The following is a 22,534-nucleotide window of genomic DNA, read 5'->3' on the forward strand; positions in this document are numbered from 1 at the left end:
GCTGACCTCTTGCACTTCCTGGATGAGGCGATGCCTCGCCCTGCTTCGGCTCGTGCTCAATGCGCTGCACCTACTGTCCTGCACCCACTGTCCGACAAGCCCCAGTGAGATGAACCCAGTACCTCAGTTGGAAATGCAGAAATCACCTTTCTTCTGCATCACTCATGCTGGGAGCTATAGACTGGAGCTGTTCCTATTCAGCCATCTTGGATCCACCCCTAAATATACATTTTAATTTAACTTTTTATCATTTCATTAAGACAGCATCCTCAAATTGGAATTAGTGGTTCAATGAGCAAAACAATTTTATAGACTGTTGGTTCCTTGTGGGTCTTAATAACATAACACCTTTTAAAAGCTTTCTAAATTCATTATCTCTACTCCCTAACCCCTTTCTTACTCAAAACCCAGTCCAGGCAGATTTTTATCCCTATCCTTGTATCAGAATCACTTTGTTAAGGTCACTAATGGGTTTCATAGCCTCAAATCCAATGATCCATTACCATGTTTTATCTTACTGAATTTCTCAGAATAATTTGACATTTTGGTTATTCTCTCCTTGAAACATTATCTTTGCTTGAATTTGGGGATTCCACACTTTCCTGGTTTGCTTTCAACCTCACAAGCCACTCCTCCTCAGCCTCCTTTTCTAGCTCACCTTCCTCTTGCTGCCCTCTAGATGCTGTGTTGTCTCAGGACTCAGTCCTCAAACATACATGCTATCTACATGCACTCTCTAAGTGATTTCATACAGTAATATGGCTTTAATTACCATCCATACATTGATGACTCCCAGATTTATACCTCCATCCCACCCCTCTCTGTTGAAAGCCAGGTTCATATATACTATAATCTATATAACACGTATGCCAGATGTCTGTCTGGCATCTAAAATCTAAGATATCCACAACATGCCTTATTCCCTCCCTTACGCTCATCCCTCAGTCTTCTCCATCTCAAGAAAACAGTGATATAATTCACCCATTCACTATAGCCAAAAATACTGGAATCTTCTTTAATTCTTCTCTTTCCTTCATAACCCACATTGTCAACATACTGGCCACATAAGATTTATTTTCTGTTAGAAAAAAAAGCCTGACTTCATTTTCTAATTCAAATAAGAATGTTACATGATGGGTTCCAGTGACAACCCAGTCATTTCATAATTCTAATTCTAAAGTAGGTAGATGAATACAGTAAGGAACCTTGCATTGAGGCTGTCGCCAGTTGAAATATATTCCTGTTTTGCAATATTTCTTGCTTAGCTTTTAAGGGCTCTCCCTCAGACTCCAGAAGCTAATAAATTGTCTCTTTATTTGGCACTTTGGGAATTTTTTTTTAGCACCCTGGACCAATGCACCATTCCAGATTGTTGAGATGTATACTTTTTCTTTAAGGGGTAGGATGTAAGGGTGATGCTGGAAAGAGAAATGGGAAAGAAGCAGCAGCTTGACATTTGGACCCTCAAGCATGTTCTAGAGCAGGCTGGTTTTAAGAAAGTCCTCATTTGCCTCAAGGTACATGACCCCAGTTTAATGACTATAGGCCTAAATGGGACAGGATCACAATCACATTTGTCACCAGCAGACTCATATCTAGGAGGCATACAAGTTGTTCCTGTTAGAACAATGACTTACTGGAAAGTCATTTCCCACCACTGATTTGAGTTGTTGTTATTATAATACATGAATTTCCATATACAATTAGGCCATATTACAGATTTGCTATCCATTTAACTAACCTGTCTGCCTACCCTTAATTTTCACTTAAGAATTTTCTTTCTCTTTCTTTTCACTTCTGTGCAATAGAGAATGTGCTCTTTTCTTCTACATTTTCTACTGTTTTTTGTTTTGGCATAAGAATGACAGGAATTTTTTAAATGTTTATATTGTAGCCAATCCTTTGCTAGTGGTCTTTGTTCTCTTTTAGGTTTTCTGATGTACAGTCGTTTTATCTACTTAAATGCAGATGATGTTTTATCTCTTTCTTTCCAATTCTTATGCTTCTTATTGTTTCTCTGGGCTGACTGCATTAGCAAGTAGCTTCAACACAATGTTAGACAGCAGTAGTGATAATGAACATCTTTTTCCTTCACCTACTTTAATAGGAAAGCCTCTAGCACTTTCCCATAAGTTGGTGCTGGTTTGGGGTTATGGTGTATGCAAGTTTTATGTGATAAATTAAAGAATTAGTTATTAGTTTTTATTTTTCAATGTTTTAACATAAATCTGTGTTGTATTTTGTCAAATTCCTTTTCTGCATCAATAAAGATAATCACATGATTTTTCTTCTTGGCTCTTGTATCAGTTATTAAGCTACTAACTCTTACCTACAATTGCTTAGCTCCTATACTTCGCTTCTAGAGTAGTAACTGCTGATGTCAATCATGCACTGGCCCCTAGAGCTAGTTGACTTTTTAGGTGTGTTTTTCTTATCTCTCCAACTGGATAATTAGCATATTCTATTTTGCACATTTTATTAAACGTCTCCACAGGGTTAAGTGAATTTGTTGAGGTAGCGACACTCAACATTTATTGTTTACCTGCCACAACCCCTGTCCATCATTGCTCAGGAAAATCGTTGATCATTTATAGCTAGATATATACCTGCTGGTACCTACCTAGGATGTTGAAATCACATACCTGAGACAGGAGAGAAGAAAAATTCCAAGGGGAACATTCATGTAAATGCTACTTCTTCCAAGCAACTAAAACAGCTCCTCTGTTCTTTCTAGGAAAAAAATCCCCTTCTTTGAGGACATTCCTGGTAAGTATCCTCATCAATAGAAAAAAAAATTTACAAAGAAAACTAGAGGTTTTGCTAGCATTTCTGTGGTTTCAGACTTAATGTGATGTGGGGATGCTCTGATTGGGAAAAAGAATGATCATAAGGTTTCTAGGGAAGTGTATCAATTTACAAATGGCTAGATTCTCCAGTGACCACCTCATGTGTCTATTGTTTTTTTCTCAAGCAGAAATGTGAAGACAGGAGAAGGTAGAGTCCAGTCTTACCCAAACCCTGCGTGTCCACGAGAAAGCTAACTCTAGTCTAAGCTACAAAAAAAGAAAAAAAATAGTCTCCTTGTTTTACATAATTTCATACACAAAAAAGAATGGAAGAGTAATATCCACAATTAACATCAAAGATCCTCTTATTCTTCATAGACTCAGTGTAGAGGCTCAGACACTTATCTCATGACCAGAGAAAGAAACGAAGGAAGAAAAGAATGAGGATAGATTTGCTAGGGCCAGGGCTTTACCCAAGAAATATAGCTGAGAAAATGTGGGAGGGTAATAGGTAGGCACCTAGGCTCCACAGGATGAGAACTGGATGCAAAGAACAGATGAGAGCTTTCTTCCCTATCCTCTCCTCATCTTGAGTCCCTAGTCATTGCTGCAAGTACAGGAGACCATAAAACCGAGTTTCAGAAAACTAATATGTAAAACGTGAGAAATTACCAGTGTGCACAGGTGCCCAGAGCTAAATATAAAGCACTTGGATATTTGCAAAAGCACTAGCATGCTCAGAGTTAGCCAGTTACTAGACTGCTTTCTCACACCTGAAAACATCCTAAAAGAAAGGATACTACATTTTCCTCCTTCGTCTTTTTAGCAAGAATTTGGAAAAGGTCTAACTCTTTTAACTTATTTAAAGCTGCTGAGATTGAGACATATAATACAGCTCTGGTAGAAAAATAATCAATTAAGGGAAATAATCAGGACTTCTCTCAACCTATTCCTACCCCCCTCAGAATGTACTACAGTGCTATAGAGGCAAAGAGCCTGCATATTTCTTTAAAGGTGAGGGGAGTGAGGGAGTTTCAGGTGTAAAGGATTTCCAGACAGTCATAACTGGAGAAACTTTCCTTTTAACACTGTTTGCTTTCTTTCTTTTTTGTTTGCTCCTCACCTCTCTGTATGTTCTGTCTACCTTTCATTTCAACATAATAAGTTACTTTATATTAACGGGGAAATGAAAAAACAATTTTTTTGAGTTCAGACCACCTGGGGGCAGTGCTTCCTTTGACAGAGGCCCTGCCAGAAACTAGAACAAGGGGAAGGGAACAGCAGGAGGAGGGCATTCAATGACATGTGTGATGTAACAGTGACGTTTTGATTGTCCATAAAAACAGAATGAAGATTCCCCAAAGGCTACCCAATCAACAAAACCAGAAGACTCTAGAACAGTGAACTAGGCCCAATGAACACGGTCAAATCTAGGTCTCCAAACTGAATCCACAGAGGCTCCAGGAAAAGGAAAGAATGGAAACTCCATTGAGCACTCTGCTGGTGCTCCTGTGTGTGCAGCTGACCTGTGAGTCAGGGAAGTTGTGAGGAGGGGAGGAATCAAGTAGGGGTGGCCAGGGCATTGAAATTTAGAAGGATCCCAGGGACAATTCTTGGGTCTACTCTCAGGAATGTAAAACAAATAATGAAGCTGATGAACAAACAAACTATATATATGAAAATGTTTCATTCCTCCTAAGCAGGGTCAAATGGACAACTGCCAGTGGAACAGAATGCTCCTTCCCTAAAAGTCAAGGAAGGTGACAGCGTCACACTGAACTGCAGTTACAGAGACAGCGCTTCAGATTTCTTGCAGTGTTTCAGGCAGGATGCTGAGGAAGGCGTCATTTCCTTGATACAAATGCTACCAACTGTGAGAGACAAGATCAGTGGAAGATTCACAGCCAGGCTTAAAAAAGGAGACCAGCATTTTTCCCCGCACATATAGGATTCCCAGCTCCATGACTCAACCACATTCTTCTGTGCAGCAAGCACACAGTGCCCACAGTCACCTGCATCCTGTACCTAAAGCTTGCTGAGGGGCCTGGGCACACCTCCTTTTATAAGGGCCCTGGGGCACTGACTATAACTCTGCTGCATACAAAGGGAAATATGAGGGACTGTTTTATAACATAATATCAAACATTTCATTCGAAGACCATGTGAGGAAGGATAGTGTTTTCAAATACCATCTAAAGTACTTTGTTTCTCAGTGTGAGGCCCTTCCTTTGTGAAAACTAGTCCAAAAACTAGAGGCTAAATATCAAAAAGGAGAGAGCACTAAAGAACAAAGAAAGAACAGGGTAAAATTCTTGTCTTTGAGCTTCTTTGTAGACTTTTACAAAGATATAGAAAATACAAAATCTTGAAAGCCATGACCATCAAATTCAGTAGTGAAAGAAAAAATATTTTGACATGTCAAAAAGATTGGCTTAGAAGATCAAGTACCAAAATCTGAGGGAAAATGGTACAAAGTGTTTAAAGGAAAAGAGAACACAACATGGTAGAAAAGCTGTCTTCTCCTTAAAAGGGATAAAATGTCAACCAGCTAGCTAGAAAGGAAGTCAGTGATGTGAGGAGAGGTCATAAACAGTGAGTCCAGCATCCTGCTCATTTCTAGGGTCAGAGCCCTGAGCAGGTAGGGCGGGCGGAAGGTGAGTCACGTTTAGCAATGACTCTGAACTGAAGGAACAGTGAACTTTGGCAAAAACTGTTTTGATCATTGTGTCTTATATCAATACTCACAAGAAAACACCCTTTACAGAGGAAGCATTGAACAGCCATGTGGACAAGATGGTCCGTCCAAAGCATGTCAGCCAGCCAGAGAATGTCTGTCCTTGTCAATTTCCTGAACAATAGACCCATGAATAGATTAGCTGAGGTGACAGAATTGAGTTTCTTTATAAGCCCAGAAGCATGGGTTTTCTCCCACCAAGATAGATTTGCTACTTCTTCTGCTGTCACAGGACTTTTCCTTAGTTCAAAGACAGGCTTCTTTTCTCATTGCCATGAAAATTCAGGCTCGCAAACAATTTGAATGGTGAGTAAGACACGGTTTTATTGGGTGAAGAGGAAGAAAAGGGGGAAAGGGACTCTTACAAGGCCAGAGTCCCTGCTAGAGCACTTCCCACACTGCAGTTCGAATCCCAGATTCCACACAGGAAGAGGAGGAGCCTGGCTCTTCCCCACTGCAAAGGACACCAACTTCTGTGGCTCCACCCCAGTGCACAGGCTGCTTGGAATTTCTCCAGGGACCCCCTCCCACCTGGCTGTCTCACTGCCAAATGTCCACCCTGTCAGCAGTAAATACAACACTGAGCCTTCAATGTGGAATCATCCTTCAAAGGAACCAACCACACACTAGTTGGCAAGTTGATTACATTGGACCACTTCCACCCTGGAGTTATCAGGAATTTTTTTCTTCTTAATACATAATCCAAAGTGCCACACATAGTTGCATGAACTGATGGCTCAGAGTGTCTCATTGATTATTCTGGTCATCAAAGGATTTCACATCCCTTGCATCAACAGACCCACTTTATATCAAGGGCGTGTGACAGTAGTCATGTCATATAGCATATATCTTCATCATACAGCATTAGCCATGAACCACTAGCCTGATAGAACTTTGGAATGACCACCTAAGGACCCAGCTAAAGCACCAGCTTAGGGACAGCACTCTGAGGGCCTGAAAAGCTATTTGAGATAGTGTTGTGTCCCTGTTCCATAAAATACATGGACCTGGGTACCAAGGGGTGGAAGTAGGACTATCACCCCATCAACCACCACTTTTAGTAACCCACTTTTGTGCTTCCTATTCTTATAACTGTAGGTTCTGCTGGACTAGGGATCCTGGTTCCCTTTGAGGGGGAAAAGGGAGGATGCTGCTTCTACGAGGGAAATAGAAAGGTTTTTACCAAATCCAAGATAACATATACTACATCATAATTTGGCGATCTTCATGCCAGTCCTGGAGGCCAAGAAAGGAGTTACTACTGTCATGGACAGTTGATCCTGATTGTCATGGACAGTTGATCCTGATTATCATGAAGCTAAACCCCATAGCAGAACTGGGGATATATGTCTACAACTCAGGGAATTCACTGGGACGACTTTTAGCACTTTCATGTCAGTGATTATTGTAAATAGGCAACCATAGTAACTCCAGCCTGACCAGGGCCGACTAACCAGGGGCTTATACCCCTCGGTGATGAAGGTCTAGGTTACCTCCCTGGAAAAGAAATCTGGAGCAGTAGAAAAAAATGTTGGCCAAAGGTGGGGAGAATCAAGAATAAGTAGTATAAAAGGTAGATGGAGGAGATAATAAATATGAGTTGCAGTCATGGAACTAACTATAGCAAGGGTAACTTGTCCCAGTAACCCTCTTGTTGTTCAAAACAACAACAACAACAACAAAAACTACTGATCTTTATGGATTTAACACAGAGCACAAGTGGATCTGAGCAAGGCAAGGAGTGAACTGTATAGATACTGTTGGTTCCCTATCCATATCTCCTAGGCAGTCACACCAACTCGCTGGACACCACTCGCTGAAAATCCTAGCCTCCCTGAAGACGACTTTGACTTTCTGGCCATGAATGTGGAGGGTGTGGAGGACAAGCCAAAAATGCAAAAGAGTTAATGCCCCAAAAGCAGTTCTTAATCAGTGATAGACAGTGAATTTAGGCATGATTACTCCAGTTTCTTCATGATTCATTTGGCATAGCTCCAAAGAGTATGCTATGCTGTCTCTTAGAGTTATTGTGACAGGTAGTTAGACAGGCATGAATGGGGTACAAGAGAGCTCTCCCCTCCACCCACCAGGAGTCATCAGGTGATGGTTCGGCAGTTATCACATTACCTCTCTAAAAAATGATAATTGGCAGCAAATTATCACTGGCAACTTTCCCAACAGATAAAGACACTTAAGATTGGTAATCAGCTTCCAATAAAATCTCAGGAATTGGGTGAGTGAACCCAGCATATACATTAAGAGACAAAACAGCAGAGTATGACCTTCTGTGGGCACTCCACCAGAAAAAGGAAGAAAGCCTTAGATGGGCATGAGTACAACTTCCTAAACACACTGCTCATGCCCACTTCCCAAGCAGGAAGGAGGGCACTGGGCATGCGGGCAGCCCATCCTAAAGGAAGAATCATGGGAAAGCGGCACAAGATGCTGGAGGTAGGTCAGCATATAAAATCTTAGGATTAAGGTTAAAGGCTGCACTTGTCCTTCAAGTTGTCCGCTTGGGTCTCTTCCAAGTGTACTTTCCTTTCTCTCCTGCTCTAAAGCTTTTTAATAAAATTCCGCTCCTGTTCTGAAACTTGCCTTGGTCTCTCCTTCTGCCTTATGTCCCTCAGTCAAACTCTTTCTGCTAAAAAGGCAAGAATTGAGGTTGCTGCATACCCATATGGATTCACCACCAGTAACTCAGAACCTTCTACCCCTAACATTATCCAGCTGCAGAAAGCTGCAATTGCCCATCGTGGTAACTGCCTTGATGGCACATTCTGTATTGGCTTCCTTCCTTCCCTGATTTACCTCTTACCCATGTTTTGCCAACAAAAAGAGTTAAACTCTGTAAAATAGTGAAAGAGGTTGATTCTGAGCCAAATATGAGTGACCATGGCCCGTGACACAGCCCTCAGGAGGTCCTGAGAACATGCGCCTAAGGTGGTCGCGGTGCAGCTTGGTTTATACATTTTAGGGAGACATGGGACTTCAATCAAATGCATTTAAAAAATACATTGGTTTGAACCAGGAAGGTGGGACAACTCAAAGCAAGGGGCAAGGGGGTCAGTGGGAGTGAGAAGCTTCCAGTTTATAAGTAGATTTAAAATTTTTCTGGCTGACAATTGGTTGAGTTTATCTAAAGACCTGGGATTAATAGGAAATGTCTGGATTGCGATAAGAGGTTATAAAGACCGAAGTTTTATCAGGCAGATGAAGCCTCCGAGTAGCAGGTTTCAGAGAGAATGGATTGTAAATGCTTCTTATCAGACTTAAGGTCTGTGTTGATGTTAATGCCAGAGAGGTATGATGAAGTATATCTGACCCCCACTTCCCATTCTGGCCTGAACCAATCTCTCAAGTTGAATTTTAAGAGAGCCCTGGCCAAGAGGGAAGTCCACTCAGATGGTTGCGGGGGGCTGGGGAGCCTTAGAATTTTATTTTGGTCTACAGTTTCCTAAAATCACCTACAATAAACTATTTACACACAAATTATTGTGTTGAAGCTGACTTTTAGGGATCCAAAACCAAGATACAGGATTTCAAATCATGAGACAAGGGTGAAGATTATCTAGAAGAAATGTTGGTGCCCCTTCTTTTATTGCTACCAAGCTGAGCTTTGCAGCACAAGGGATTTTAGCAGCCTCATTCAGGACAGGCCACAGTGCTTACAAAATCCTTAAGCATCTCTCTGAGTGGGGACACTCAGCCACCTACCTCTGTGACAGAGAACTCATGCTCCTCACACAGCACCCAATACATAACAGGGCCCCCATTCATATGCCCAATTTGGGGACCCCAACTCAGGAATTACATAAGGATCCCTAACACTCCCTCTGGAAATGCAAAATTCTAAAGAATCAGAGTAAGATATTTAAAAAGTGTTTTTTTCACAATATTTTTTCAAAATGGAATGAAAATGATGAGAGCAATTCTTGATATAAATATAAATTAAACTGAGGCAATTTAGTGCTGATGAGAACTTCTGCAATAGTTATTTCAGAGCTTCTTGATATAGCATAAACAAGGTGGTTTTGTTTATTTGTTTGTTTGTGTTTGTTTTTTGAGATGGAATTTCACTCTTGTCACCCAGGCTGGAGTGTGGTGGCACGATCTCAGCTCACTGCAACCTTCGCCTCTTGGGTTCAAGTGATTCTCTGGCCTCAGCCTCCCGAGTAGCTGGGATTACAGGCATGTACTACCATGCCCAGGTAATTTTTGTATTTTTAATAGACATGGAGTTTTACCATGTTGCCCAGGATGGTCTTGAACTTGTGACCTCAAGTGATCCGCCCACCTCGGCCTCCCAAAGTGCTGGGATTACAGGTGTGAGCCACCATGTCTGGCCAACAAGGTTATTTTTTTAATCCATGTAAAATGTGAGCAAAGCTACACACTACATATTCTGCTTTTACTTATCTCTGAATTTAGTTGATGCTCTTTTCAGCCACAAGCATATATCTTTTTTCTCGTTCTTTATTTTGAGAAATTATAAAAATGTAAAAAAAATTGAATACAAATAGGCATATTCTTATCACTCAAAATTAAGTGTTCATATTTCATAAGATTTGCTTTGTAATTTTTTTAATAAGAAGAAAAATAAAATCACAGTTTGCCATTTGTTGTGAATGGAGTCAGAGGCTTCTGCCCACCATTCCGGATCACGCTCTCCTCTCCAAGATTAGGTTTTATTAAAAACAAATTTGCCAGCTCCATTTTCTCTTTGTTTTTCTTCTAGGCTAACTAAAAGCACTCCAGAAACATTTTTTATTTTCATTTGAAATTATAACCAGAGGCCTATTTTCTGAGAGACCAAAAAGTATTCAGAAACATTTCCCTCCTTGAAACCTGCTCACCCACCCACGTGTCATAGCATTTCCTGCCCTGAAGGAGAATTCTCACCAAGCACACAGGAGAACCCAGATGAGAGCAGGAGACTTTTCACTCTGCAGGGGAGCGCTGTCAGCATGACACGTGTTAGCTTGCTGTGGGCAGTTGTGGTCTCCACCTGTCTTGGTAAGGAAGATGTGGGTCTTTCTTTATAAAGGCATCTAATGGGGCTGTGAAGCAGGAGGGATTAACAGAACAGCAACTGCATTGCCTCTTAGAGCCCAGCTACCTGGAGGCAGAAATATGCTGCCTGAGGCTAGAATCACAAAGAAAGGTGTGTGGGAATGGGAATCAGCTTGTGAGTCTGTTTCTCACTCACACATGATAGCCCAGTGAAGTCCTTTCTCTCCTATTTCCCACAGAATCCAGCATGGCCCAGACAGTCACTCAGTCTCAACCAGAGATGTCTGTGCAGGAGGCAGAGACCGTGACCCTGAGCTGCACATATGACACCAGTGAGAGTAATTATTATTTGTTCTGGTACAAGCAGCCTCCCAGCAGGCAGATGATTCTCGTTATTCGCCAAGAAGCTTATAAGCAACAGAATGCAACGGAGAATCGTTTCTCTGTGAACTTCCAGAAAGCAGCCAAATCCTTCAGTCTCAAGATCTCAGACTCACAGCTGGGGGACACTGCGATGTATTTCTGTGCTTTCATGAAGCACACAATGAGATGAGCAGCAGGGAGAGGCTTACAGAAACCTCAGACCTCAGCGTCTGTGCAAAGGTCACAGGGTGAGAGGGAAGTGGTGGGGTGATAGGTATAGAAAATCATTGACTTCTCTTGGAAATAAAAGCTTCTCCTATTTCTTCTCCTATAAGAAACTCAGACAGATGGCTGTCTGCAAGCTTCAATCCTTAAAGCAACAGTAAAGATAATGACATGTGCAGTGCATTCCAGTTTTACAAGGTGCCTTCACTAAGGGACTTATTACAGGTCAGATTTCCTAAGCATTTTCTCTGTCCAGAAAATTTTTATAATTTGCCTGGGCATTCTTACCTCCAGGAATTTTAAACCTTTTCCATTTGTTAATTGTTGCTTGTCCTTTTATTTCTCCATCTAGTCCAAAACTGCATCTCCTCCGAATAAGGTACCCATTTTAGAACACAACAGGTGTGACAATGGTGGCATAACCACGAAGGGGACCTGCTGGTTCCACCACAGACTTAAGAGATGACCTAGGTCCACTGCAGTAGAACCTAGAAGAATGATGAAAAGGCTTTAAAATGTTCCGCTGAAGGGCCAGCTCGTGGGCAACACCTCAGTGGTTGGAATGCTATGCTTCAGAAAATGATAATATTCGTTAAACTACTGGCTGATACATGGTGTTGTGGCAAAAGTTTAGAAACCAAGAAATAGACATAGAATAGAGTCTTCTCATATCGCTCCCTATAACTCATTTTCAGAATTCGTGTTTCCCTTTTCCACAACCCTAAGTTCTGCTAGATTAGAGGTCCTAGTTCCCAAGGAAGGATGCTCCCTTCGGGGATTCAGTAACCTGCAGCTATGGCTGCCACTTTTAGGTCACTCTGAACTCTCTGTGCCAATAGCCCAGCAGGTAAAGAGAGGAGCTATTAGACTGGAAGGGGTAATTGACCCTGATTGTCATGAAGCACCAGGTTGTTGTGACACAAGGAGGGTGAGGAGGAATGTGGCTATAATGTAAGTATTTCACATTGGTGTCTCCTGATGTTTCTGTGCCCAATACAAACAGCAAGTGGCAGTTCTTGTAGCAACAAGGCCTGAAAAGGGCAACGTGACCAAGAACTGAGACTCTTCAGCAATGAAGTTTTAAAGAACAGAAGCTCATGTCTTGCAACCTTCCTGTATTACGGGCATTGGAGAGATTGCAGTCAGAGGCAACCTTGAAGACACAGTGACACAGTGGAAATAATATAGGGCAAGCACGCATCTGAGTAGTGCAAAGAAAGGACTGTAACTGATATCATATGTGCCTTGTAGCCCCATCCAAATGTCTCTCTGATTTTAGCTAGAGTTGTGGTAGACAATCACACTCACCTCATGCTGGTAACATCCAGCATTAAGCACACTCTGTGTTTTGTTTTGTTTTGTTTTGTTTTGTTTTTTGTTTTGTTTTGTTTTGTTTTGTTGCTTTCTACCCCAAAGCCTTCTCTAATGTCTCAGGAGATCCCTTAGTTTAAGGGCAAGCACGGCCTGAAATTATAGGGAAACTACCACCCCTGTTGGCAAACACCAACCAATGGGGAAAAAGAGCCAGGGAATAAACGCACTAGCTTTGTGTCCTTTAAATAGACAATTCTGAGAGGCAACCTGTGTGCTTCTTGGGAGATCCTACCAGAACCGAGTCCCACTTGAGTCAGTTATTGCTCGACCCACTTTCTTCTTTTATAACTTATTTTTATAGATCAAGGGAGTACAAATGCCACTTTTGATACATGGATATATTGTGTAGTGGTGAAGTATGGGTTTTCAGTGTAACCATCACCTGAATAGTGTACATTGTACTCATTAGGTGCTTTCTCATTCCTCATTCTCCTCCCACACTCCCACCTTTTCAAGTCTCAATGTCTGTTATCTTTGTCCATGTCTATGCATTATTTAGCTCCCATTTATAAGTAAGAATATGTAGTATTTGAATTTCTGTTTCTGAGTTACTTCACTTAAGATAATGGCCTCTAGTTCCATCCATGTTGCTATAAAAGACACAATTTTATACTTTTTATGGCTGAGTAGTATTCCATGATGTGTGTGTGTGATATTTTCTTTATTTAATCATCCATTGATGGACACTTAGGTTGATTCCATATCTTTTCTATTGTGAATAGTGCTATGATAAACATAACAGTGAAGTTATATTTTTGATATAATAATTTCTTTTTGAGGGGATAGACACCCAGTAGTGAGACGCTGGGTTGAAGAGTAGTTCTATTTTTAGTTCTTTGAGAAATCCCCATACTGTTTTCCATAGAGGTTGTACTGATTTACATTCCCACGAACAGTGTATAAGTGTTCCCTTTTCTCTGCATGCTTACCAAACATCTGTTGTTTTCTGACTTCTTATTAATAGCCATTCTAACTGATGTGAGATGGTATCTCATTGTGCTTTTAATTTGCATTTATCTGATGATTTGTCATGTTGAGCATTTTCTCATGTTTGCTGACCATTTGTATGTCTTCTTTTGAGAAATGTCTGTTCATGTCCTTTGCACGCTTTTCAATGGGCTTATTTGTTTCTCGCTTGTTGAGTTGTGTGAGTTCCTTGTAGATTCTGGATATTAGTCCTTTGTTGGATGCATGGTTTGCAAATATTTTCTCTCATTCTGTAGGTTGTCTCTTTACTCTGTTGATTATATATTTTGTGGTACAGAAGCTATTTAGTTTAATTAAGTCCTATTAGTCTATTTTTTGTTTCGTTGCATTTGTTTTAAGATCTCAATCATAAATTCTTTGCCTAAGCCAAGATCCAGAAGAGTTTTTCCTAGGTTTTCTTACAGAATTTTTATAGTTTCAGGTTTTATATTTAAGTCTTTAATCCATCTTGACTTTATAGTAAGAGAAATGGATCCAGTTTCATTCTTCTGTGTATGGCTAATTTTCCCAGCACTATTTATTGAATAGGGTGTCCTTTCTCCAGTGTATGTCTTTGTCTACTTTGTCAAAGATCAGTTAGTTGTAGGTATGTGGCTTTATTTCTGGGTTCCATATTCTGTTCCATTGATCTGTGTGTCTATTTTTTATACAAGTACCATGCTATATTGGTACTATAGCCTTGTAGTATCATTTGAAGTCAGGTGATATGATGCATCAAGATTTTTCTTTTTGCTTAGGATTGCTTTGGCATTCAGGCTCTTTTTTTGTTTCATATTGATTTTAGCATTTTCTCCTAATTCTGTGAAAAATAATATTGGTATTTTGATAGGAATTGCATTGAATCTACATATTGCTTTGGGCAATATGGTCATTTTAATAATATTGCTTTTTCCGGTTCATAAGCATGGGATGTTTTTTCATTTATTTGGGTCATCCACAATTTCTTTCATCAGTGTTTTGTAGTTTTCCTAGTAGAGATCTTTTACCTTTTTGTTGAAGTGTATTTCTATGTATTATTTTGTGGCTATTATAAATGGGATTATTTATTTTGTGGCTATTATAAATTTAGTTTGCAGCTTGGTTGTTACTGACGTATAGAAATGTTACTTAATTTGTACATTGGTTTTGTATCTTGAAACTTCACTAAATTCACTTATCAAACCTGGGAGTCTTTTGGAGGAGCCTTGAGGGTTTTCCAGGTATAAGACATATCATCAGCAAACAGATAGTTGGACTTTTTCTTTTCCAGTTTGGATGCCTTTTATTTCTTTCTCTTACCAATTGCTCTGGCTAGGACTTTCAGCACTATTTTGAATAAAAGTGGTAAGAGTGGGTATCCCGCTTTACCCATTTTCTCACTCCTGCTTCCTGAGATCACTTCCTAAATAAACTACCTTCACCCAAGGTAGTTTCAGGCTCTGTTTTGGGGGGAAATCAAACTAATATAAGGAATCTTTAGAAATTCAAAGATTCTTTGAAAATTTAACAAAGAAAGAACAGAGAAGAGTTCAAGGTGAACCTTACTGGGCTGAGCTAATAAAGGCAAGTGAGTACTTGAGTGAGTAATTGTAAAAATAAGATGATGAGGCAGATCGCATTTACTAAACTCCAATCTCTGCAGATATGTGATTACGTCTTTTCAGTGTTCAAAAACTTTACTTTCCAAGTTTAAGATCTTTCAACTGTCCCTCATTTCCCCTTCCCAAATCTTCTGACTCTTTACTATTTAAACTTCATTCCTAGTTATTCCCAAAATACGTCTCTCTTCTAGTCAGTTTATTACCCTTACTGGCTCATAAGCACTTAAAGCTCATTACTGGCTCTAGCATTTCTCTATTGGTTGCTCCACCCACCCAAATTTCCCTTTTGTGTGTATTTCAGACTGCTCAAACCATATTAATCTTATAATGACCACCAGAAATCTCTCTTCCATCTAAGATTTCTTTTCTAATAATCAAAGAATCCTTTAATTCCTTCTCTTCCAAATGTCATACAGTATCAACTGTGGACCAAACAATCTGACTCTTACTGGCATACCTCCCTGAGGCATTTGATATTGTTTCAAGATACTCATCTTTCCTCCCTAAATATATATATTCTCTATGCAGATAGAGTTTGCCTTGTACCCTTCACAATTCCTCACTTCTCTTAGCACAGTATTAAGCACAAATATGCTTAATACTGCTCTTAGCACAGTGTTAAGGCACAAATATGCTTAAGGTTTGAATTATAATCATGCTATATGTCTGAAGGAATATCAAGGAAAAGAAACAGGTTTCTCTGAGGTAAGATGTGATAGAAGGTAGAATTTAAGAAAGCAGTGATAAAGGAAAGGACAGATACATTTTAAACATCCAAGTCTTTTGATTTAGTGGAAACATAAATCTGAAACTCGTAAAAAGATTACTTCTAGAATACATTTCTTACTAAACCAAGTTCTTTCCACACAGAAAATCCTGGAAACTGCCTCTGTAATTATCTCTTTGACCTGAAGAGGGCACTGTTTGCTCCCGTCGGTAGCAGTTACTTACAAAAAACCGATCTCATTTTAAAGAATCTGCTGTTCCTAATACATACGAAATAACTAGAACAAATCCTATGTTATTTGTAGAGTCTAGGTCAGATTTCCACATTCTGAAATCAAATTTTCCACCAATTAAAAAGGTCAAACCATAGAGGAGCTTTTAGGAACTGTATTTGTGATCTGGTGACTTTGGCCTGGATGAGAGCTGAGTGAATTCATGTCATCAGGAACACAGAGGACTCAGAAGGTTCTGAGAACTAGTCTCTATTTTACAGAAGGGATTCAAAGAATAAATAAAACATTTAATTTACCCTTTATTTAATTTACCCTTAATTCATCTTTTTAAGAAAATTTGCTATCAAATGAAGGAAAAGGAAAGCTCTTCCTCACCATCTGTCCAGAGAGACAGAACCAATCTCTGTTCTCCAGAGAGACAGAACCAACAGGATGAATATATAGATATATGAGAGGGGATTTATTAGAAGAATTGGCTCATGCAATTATGGAGGCTGAGGAGTCCCATGACAGACTGTCTGCAAGCTGGAGAACCTGGGATGCTGGTAGTAGTGTGACTAGTCCAAATCCAAAAGCCTGAGAACCCAGGGGGCCACTGGCATAAATCCTAGAGTCCATAGGCCAGAGATCCCAGAGTTCTTGTGTCTAAGGGCAAGAGAAAAAGAGTGTATCCCAGCTCCAGGTGAGAGAGAGACCAAGTTGCTTTTCCTAGGTTTCTGTTCTATCCAGGGTCCTAGCAGAATGGATGCCCACGCTGAAGATGGATCTTCCCCATGTATTCCATTAAGACTCACAAGCCAATGTCCTCTGGAAACACCCTCACAAACACACCCAAAAATACTGCTTTACCAGTTCTCTAGGTATTCGTTAATTCCGTCAAGTTGACGCCTAAAATTAGCTATCACACCATCCACAAAGGAAAGATGTTTTGTCTTCTACTATAATTATTTGAACAATGTTTCAGATCCATGCGTACAAAATGAAAAAGATCTAGAATAAATCTGATGCCTTTGTTCTGTTCTTGTTAACTAGGGTTTTGTAGTGCAGGGGAAGATAAGCAGCCTCCTTCGGTGCTAGTACCAGCTCCACCTCTCCCTGAATCGCAAGACCACCCAGTTGAGGGACTTAGCCACCTATGTCTGTGCTGCAGGGAACCTACATGCCCCTTAAAGCACCTGAATGCACCACCCCCTCCACCCTGCATTGGGACCTCCACTCAGGGGTTAGTAAACCATCTTCATCACCTCCACTGACCAAACGAATATTGTAAATGAATATAACAAATCAGAGAAAACCTTGTTTTACAGACTTTAAAAACGTTTTTTGCTCACTGTATTTTCAGATAAGGAATTCACAGTCACGAGAACCCTGATCATGAGCTGTGTGAGGTGATTCGGACGGGGGACCCTGAGTGTTCTTTCATCAAGACCCACTCATCTAAGAGGGGCTATCTCAATGATTACAGCGGCTTCTCCCACTTGTGCCATTAATTGCTGATGTGCCTTAGTTTTTGCATCTGTAAAAATTCTCCCATGAGAACCTGAGAGTAGGTGTGTGATACTCACATATTTTTCTCCTAGTTTTTACTTTTTATAGTCTAACTAGCTAACTCCAGTAAGAAATCCCATGATGGTAGTTGCCAGATAGGGTTGATATCCCAAGGGAGCACAGTAGAATTTCTCGGACTGCCCAGAAGGGGTTCTACTTCCACAAAAAGGCAGCCGTCTGCCCACCCCACCCATATTTGCCCACTTTCAAGTTAATTTATATACATCACTTTATTTGGTCACCAATGTTCAATAACTTGATTAACTGTGGAAGTTGGAACTGATTGAATGATAAATACAAGATACTAAAGTTCTGGTTGTATAGGCCTCAGAGGATCACAAAAAAGATCTAAAGTGGCAAGATCTGTCTATGGCCACACCACCCCAAATGTGCCCAATCTCATCTAAAACGGTAAGATCCATTCAGCATCGCAGCATTGGAATCCCCAATCAGCATTGCAATTGCAGGCCCAGTGAGCCCAGGCAAGAGGCGGAAAACATTTACTCTTGAGACCCTAATTAGTGAACTCATAGCTGCAGCTGGCCTGAGACTGGGAGAGAAGACAGCCCAATCATCTAGAGTTTCCTATACAGACTAGAGAGTGGTGGCACACGCCTGTAGTCCCAGCTACTTGGAAGGCTGTGGTGGGAGCATCACTTGAGCCCAGGAGGTTGAGGCTGCATAATTGCGCCACTGCACTCCAACCTGGGTGACAGAGTGAGACCCTGTCTCAAAAGAAAAAAAAAGGACCAGAGAGGAGAAGGGGGTAAATAGTAAAGTAATAGCATATTTACCAATTTCCTGTGAATTTGTCCAGAAAATAGTAGGTAGTGCAGAAATTTAACACCAAGCAAACAAGAGAACTAGACCACCAATGGAAGAAACTCAACATGCTGTACTTTAAGAAGTCCTCTGGAGTTAAGAATGTCTGTGGCTAAATGCCCACTGTTAGCACCATTTCGAACTGGAAATAATAAATGGGAAGGGAGAGTTAAGACCACCACTCCCTATACGGCAAGTCAGCTTTTAATTTAGTCTTTTATTCTCCTTCTTGTTTTACAGGGGGAAAAATTTACATAAAGCTGAACTATAGAGAAGCCTTATCTAAGATTGGATGACACAAATTCAATAGGGAAAGAAAATTAATGCAAATGAAACTAGTAGTTCTCTGTATTGTGAGTTTTCATTTTTGCTCTGTTGCCTCTTCTATAAAATGCAGACTAATTCCTGACCTTTCCTCCCTCAAAGTAGAATGTGTGCATGAGGAAAAATCAGATGCCAATGAAAAGCTGTCAGATGTGCAACACAGAATGTTCCCAAATGAATTTTATGTTAATTGTTCTGAGTCTTCCTTCACAAAGTCATTAACAGAAGCTCACAAAAGCCCTTGCCACCAGTATTGTAGAGCTCCTTGACACAGCCAAAATCAGGTATTCTTTTTTTAAAAAAGAAAGTCTTCAGCAAATTACAGTATAATTAGATATCAAAATTCTGGTTTCAATTTTCTCTAGACTATCTGAATGTTATTGTTGTTGTCATTATTTTTCATCATTTCTCAAAGTATTAAAATACAATTTGGTCAAACAATAATATAACCAATACCTGTGTTATCATAACCCAGAGATAATTTTCTGATATTGGCTTCAAGACAGAGGAGGGAGAGAAAAAAAGGAAAGAAGGAAAGAAGAAAAAAAAAGGAAAAAAGAGGAGTAAGGGGAAGGGAAAGAGAAAGGAAAGATGGGAAGGAAAGAGAGAAAGAGAGAGGGAGAGGAAAGACAACAAAAGCTTATAGAGAAAATTGAAGTCACATTAGCTTGGCCTGTCTTTTCCCCACCCATCTCATTCTCCTCTCCAAATTATGTCTTTAAAAAACAATGTATCAGCTCCCTTTCCTCTTCATGTTTATTCCCAAATAAATTACAGTTCCAACAACATCTTTTTTCATTAAATACTATAGTCAAAGTTTTATTCTCTGAAGCAAAAGACAAAAAGTATCGAAGAGCTTTCCCTAAGGGAGACATCCTAAACAGCCCACCTGACATCTCATTTCCTGTTCTGAAGCAGCTACGGCACCAGTACAGCTGATACTCAAAGTTCAGATCAGAAGAGGAGGCTTCTCACCCTGCAGCAGGGACCTGTGAGCATGGCATGCCCTGGCTTCCTGTGGGCACTTGTGATCTCCACCTGTCTTGGTAAGGAAGGTGCATGTATTCACCTTAACTAGTATTCAATAGAACAGAGAAGTGGGAAGAAAGATTAATAGTGCAGGAATCTAATCTCCTCATTGGGCCCAGCTATTAGGGGCAAGAAAGCTGATGGATTTTGTCAGAGGTTTGGATCAAGAGGAAGAAAGGTGGGTGGCAATGGGAACAACTTGTGAATCTGTTTCTCTCTCTCACATGATATCCCAGTGAAGTCCTTTCTCTCCTCTTTCCCACAGAATTTAGCATGGCTCAGACAGTCACTCAGTCTCAACCAGAGATGTCTGTGCAGGAGGCAGAGACCGTGACCCTGAGCTGCACATATGACACCAGTGAGAGTGATTATTATTTATTCTGGTATAAGCAGCCTCCCAGCAGGCAGATGATTCTCGTTATTCGCCAAGAAGCTTATAAGCAACAGAATGCAACGGAGAATCGTTTCTCTGTGAACTTCCAGAAAGCAGCCAAATCCTTCAGTCTCAAGATCTCAGACTCACAGCTGGGGGACGCCGCGATGTATTTCTGTGCTTATAGGAGCACACAGTGAGACAAGCAACAGGGAGAGGCTTACAGAAACCTCAGACCTCAGCATCTGTGCAAAGGTCAAGGGGAAGTATTCAGGGTTATGGGAATATAAAGAGGAAATAATTGTCTTCCCTAAAAAAAAAAATGTATCTGACTATAGGAAACACAGAGGGGATGTCTATAAGCTGTAATTTTTGAAATAGTTGTAAAATAATGAATCCACACATGCTTTATAGATTTTCAAGGTAACTTCACGTGTTAATTCATTAAACCTGCACAAGCCTGTGTGTTGTATAGGTCAGATCAGATATTCTAAGCATCACTACTATCCAGAGACTCTTAGAGCTTGACCTAAAGCTATATTCTTTTAGAATTATATATTTTTGCTTTATTATTTTAATTACTATCTATCTGTACATCCCATGATCATATCAAAGTCAATATGTCCAAAACTGAATTTCTTACCATCTCCACAAACCTTAATTTTTTCTTCATTCTTTTCTCCTCAGCCTTGCTCAAGATTCAGGAACACAATAAAAGTTTGCTATTGCTGGGTTTCCAGTTTGGGGAATTTCTTCACCCTCGACTTTCCAGCCTGGGCTATCAGATTTTTATGCATACCTTATTACATTCTAATTATAAAATGGTGCAAAAAAAAACACTACATCATGTCAGTCTCACTGTTTCCCATCTATCCATCATTCTTTCTGACTTTAACCTGGCTTCATCCTGTATTTCTTAACGTTCTTTAAAGCATCATTTGTCTTGACATAAGAAAGTAAGCAAAGAAAGCAAACGACTGTCAAGTAGGATTTCATGTACTGCTAGTACTCACCAGCAAATGCTAAAAAAAAAAAAAAAGAGGAAGTTAACTTCTGGTAATGCTATAATTGCTTCTGGTAAGGCAACCTAGCAGATGGTGACAATTTTGATAAAACTGGTCTAACAGTGAGGCCAAGCAGCTGCCATGGTCCAAGTCTCCACCCCTATGTCTTCTGAGAATTAGGAGATGCCTGGACCATGAGAGGATTCTCCCTTATGCTAAGGGAAAAATTAAAATAAATGAAAAAAATAATGCCAACTTTTCTTTTTATGCCCACAATTGCCCCAATACATCTCCTTCACTAATAAGCCCCTTGTGGAGCATTTTATTCCATATGCTCACTGTGGGTGGCGAGAGGGAGTCTGGAATGACAAACAGCTGAAATAATTAAGTCCAATAAGCAGGCTCCAGAGCTTAGGTTGGGGGTCTGTTTGGAATGAGTGGTGAGAGTGACTGGATGTGGGAGAGGGTAAGGGGAGGCCAAGACCAAACTGCGGAATCATAATTCAGATTGCTGAGTCATTTCCCAAACACAGCAGCTTCAGTAACGCCACACCCTAGCCCAGCTCAGCACCCAGGCTTCTGCTTGTCTGAAAAAGTGGGGTAGGCACCAATCAAAATGAAAACCTTTCTCTCACACAAGGAAGACACCTTCAGGCTATTCAGGTTTTGCCCTCCCTTTTACCCCTGAGGCCCATGAGTCGCCCAGACTTAGATTCAGGCTAGTTACCAAGTTTCATATCTAAGCTCACTTCTTTCCATCTTTGCTTCTAGTGCCTTCATGCAGATCCTCTCATTTGAATTAATAAATAATCATTCATCTACTCCCTCTACCTTCAATTATGTCCCCCTTAAATATGGTTTGGCTGTGTCCCCACTCAAATCTCAACTTGAATTGTATCTCCCAGAATTCCCACATGTTGTGGGAGGGAACCAGGGGGAGGTAATGGAAACACGGGGGCTGGTCTTTCCTATGCTATTCTCGTGATAGTGAATTAAGTCTCACAAGATCTGATAGGTTTATCATGGGTTTCTGCTTTTGCTTCTTCCTCATTTTTCTCTTGCCGCCACCATGTAAGAAATGCCTTTCACCTCCCACCATGATTCTGAGGCCTCCCCAGCCATGTGTAACTGTAAGTCCAATTAAACCTCTTTTTCTTCCTAGTCTCAGGTATGTCTTTATCGGCAGCGTGAAAACAGACTAAAATACACCCTTCAGACATTGCTTCACATAGCTGTCCCAGTGAGCATCCTATAATAAAAATCAGATCACGTACACACACCTCTGCCTCAATAAAGCCTCATTTCCCACAGAAAGGCCCTGTGATTATTTAGAATATAAGTCCATCAAAGCGGAGGCCACCACTGTATCTCCAGCACTTACCGTGCCTGACATGGTAAATGGTCAGGGCCATC

The 22,534-nt window shown here is 40.5% G+C and overlaps 1 protein-coding gene and 2 gene segments (V, D, J or C); all 3 read left to right on the forward strand.

Annotated features, from left to right (window-relative positions):
* The window catches only part of LOC129012897 (T cell receptor alpha chain MC.7.G5-like), a 595,859-nt gene that overhangs the window by 293,762 nt on the left and 279,563 nt on the right, over positions 1–22,534 (forward strand). The gene's annotated exons all lie outside the window — the stretch shown is intronic.
* Positions 4,263–4,734, forward strand: LOC129012910 (T-cell receptor alpha chain V region 2B4-like). The segment is given in 2 exon segments: positions 4,263–4,314; positions 4,490–4,734. Coding segments are annotated over 2 exon segments (297 nt in total).
* LOC129012907 (T cell receptor alpha variable 38-2/delta variable 8-like) lies at positions 19,638–20,843 on the forward strand. The segment is given in 2 exon segments: positions 19,638–19,761; positions 20,010–20,843. Coding segments are annotated over 2 exon segments (357 nt in total).

This window comes from Pongo pygmaeus, chromosome 15, assembly GCF_028885625.2.
Source record: "Pongo pygmaeus isolate AG05252 chromosome 15, NHGRI_mPonPyg2-v2.0_pri, whole genome shotgun sequence".
In the NCBI taxonomy this organism is placed as follows: domain Eukaryota; kingdom Metazoa; phylum Chordata; class Mammalia; order Primates; family Hominidae; genus Pongo; species Pongo pygmaeus.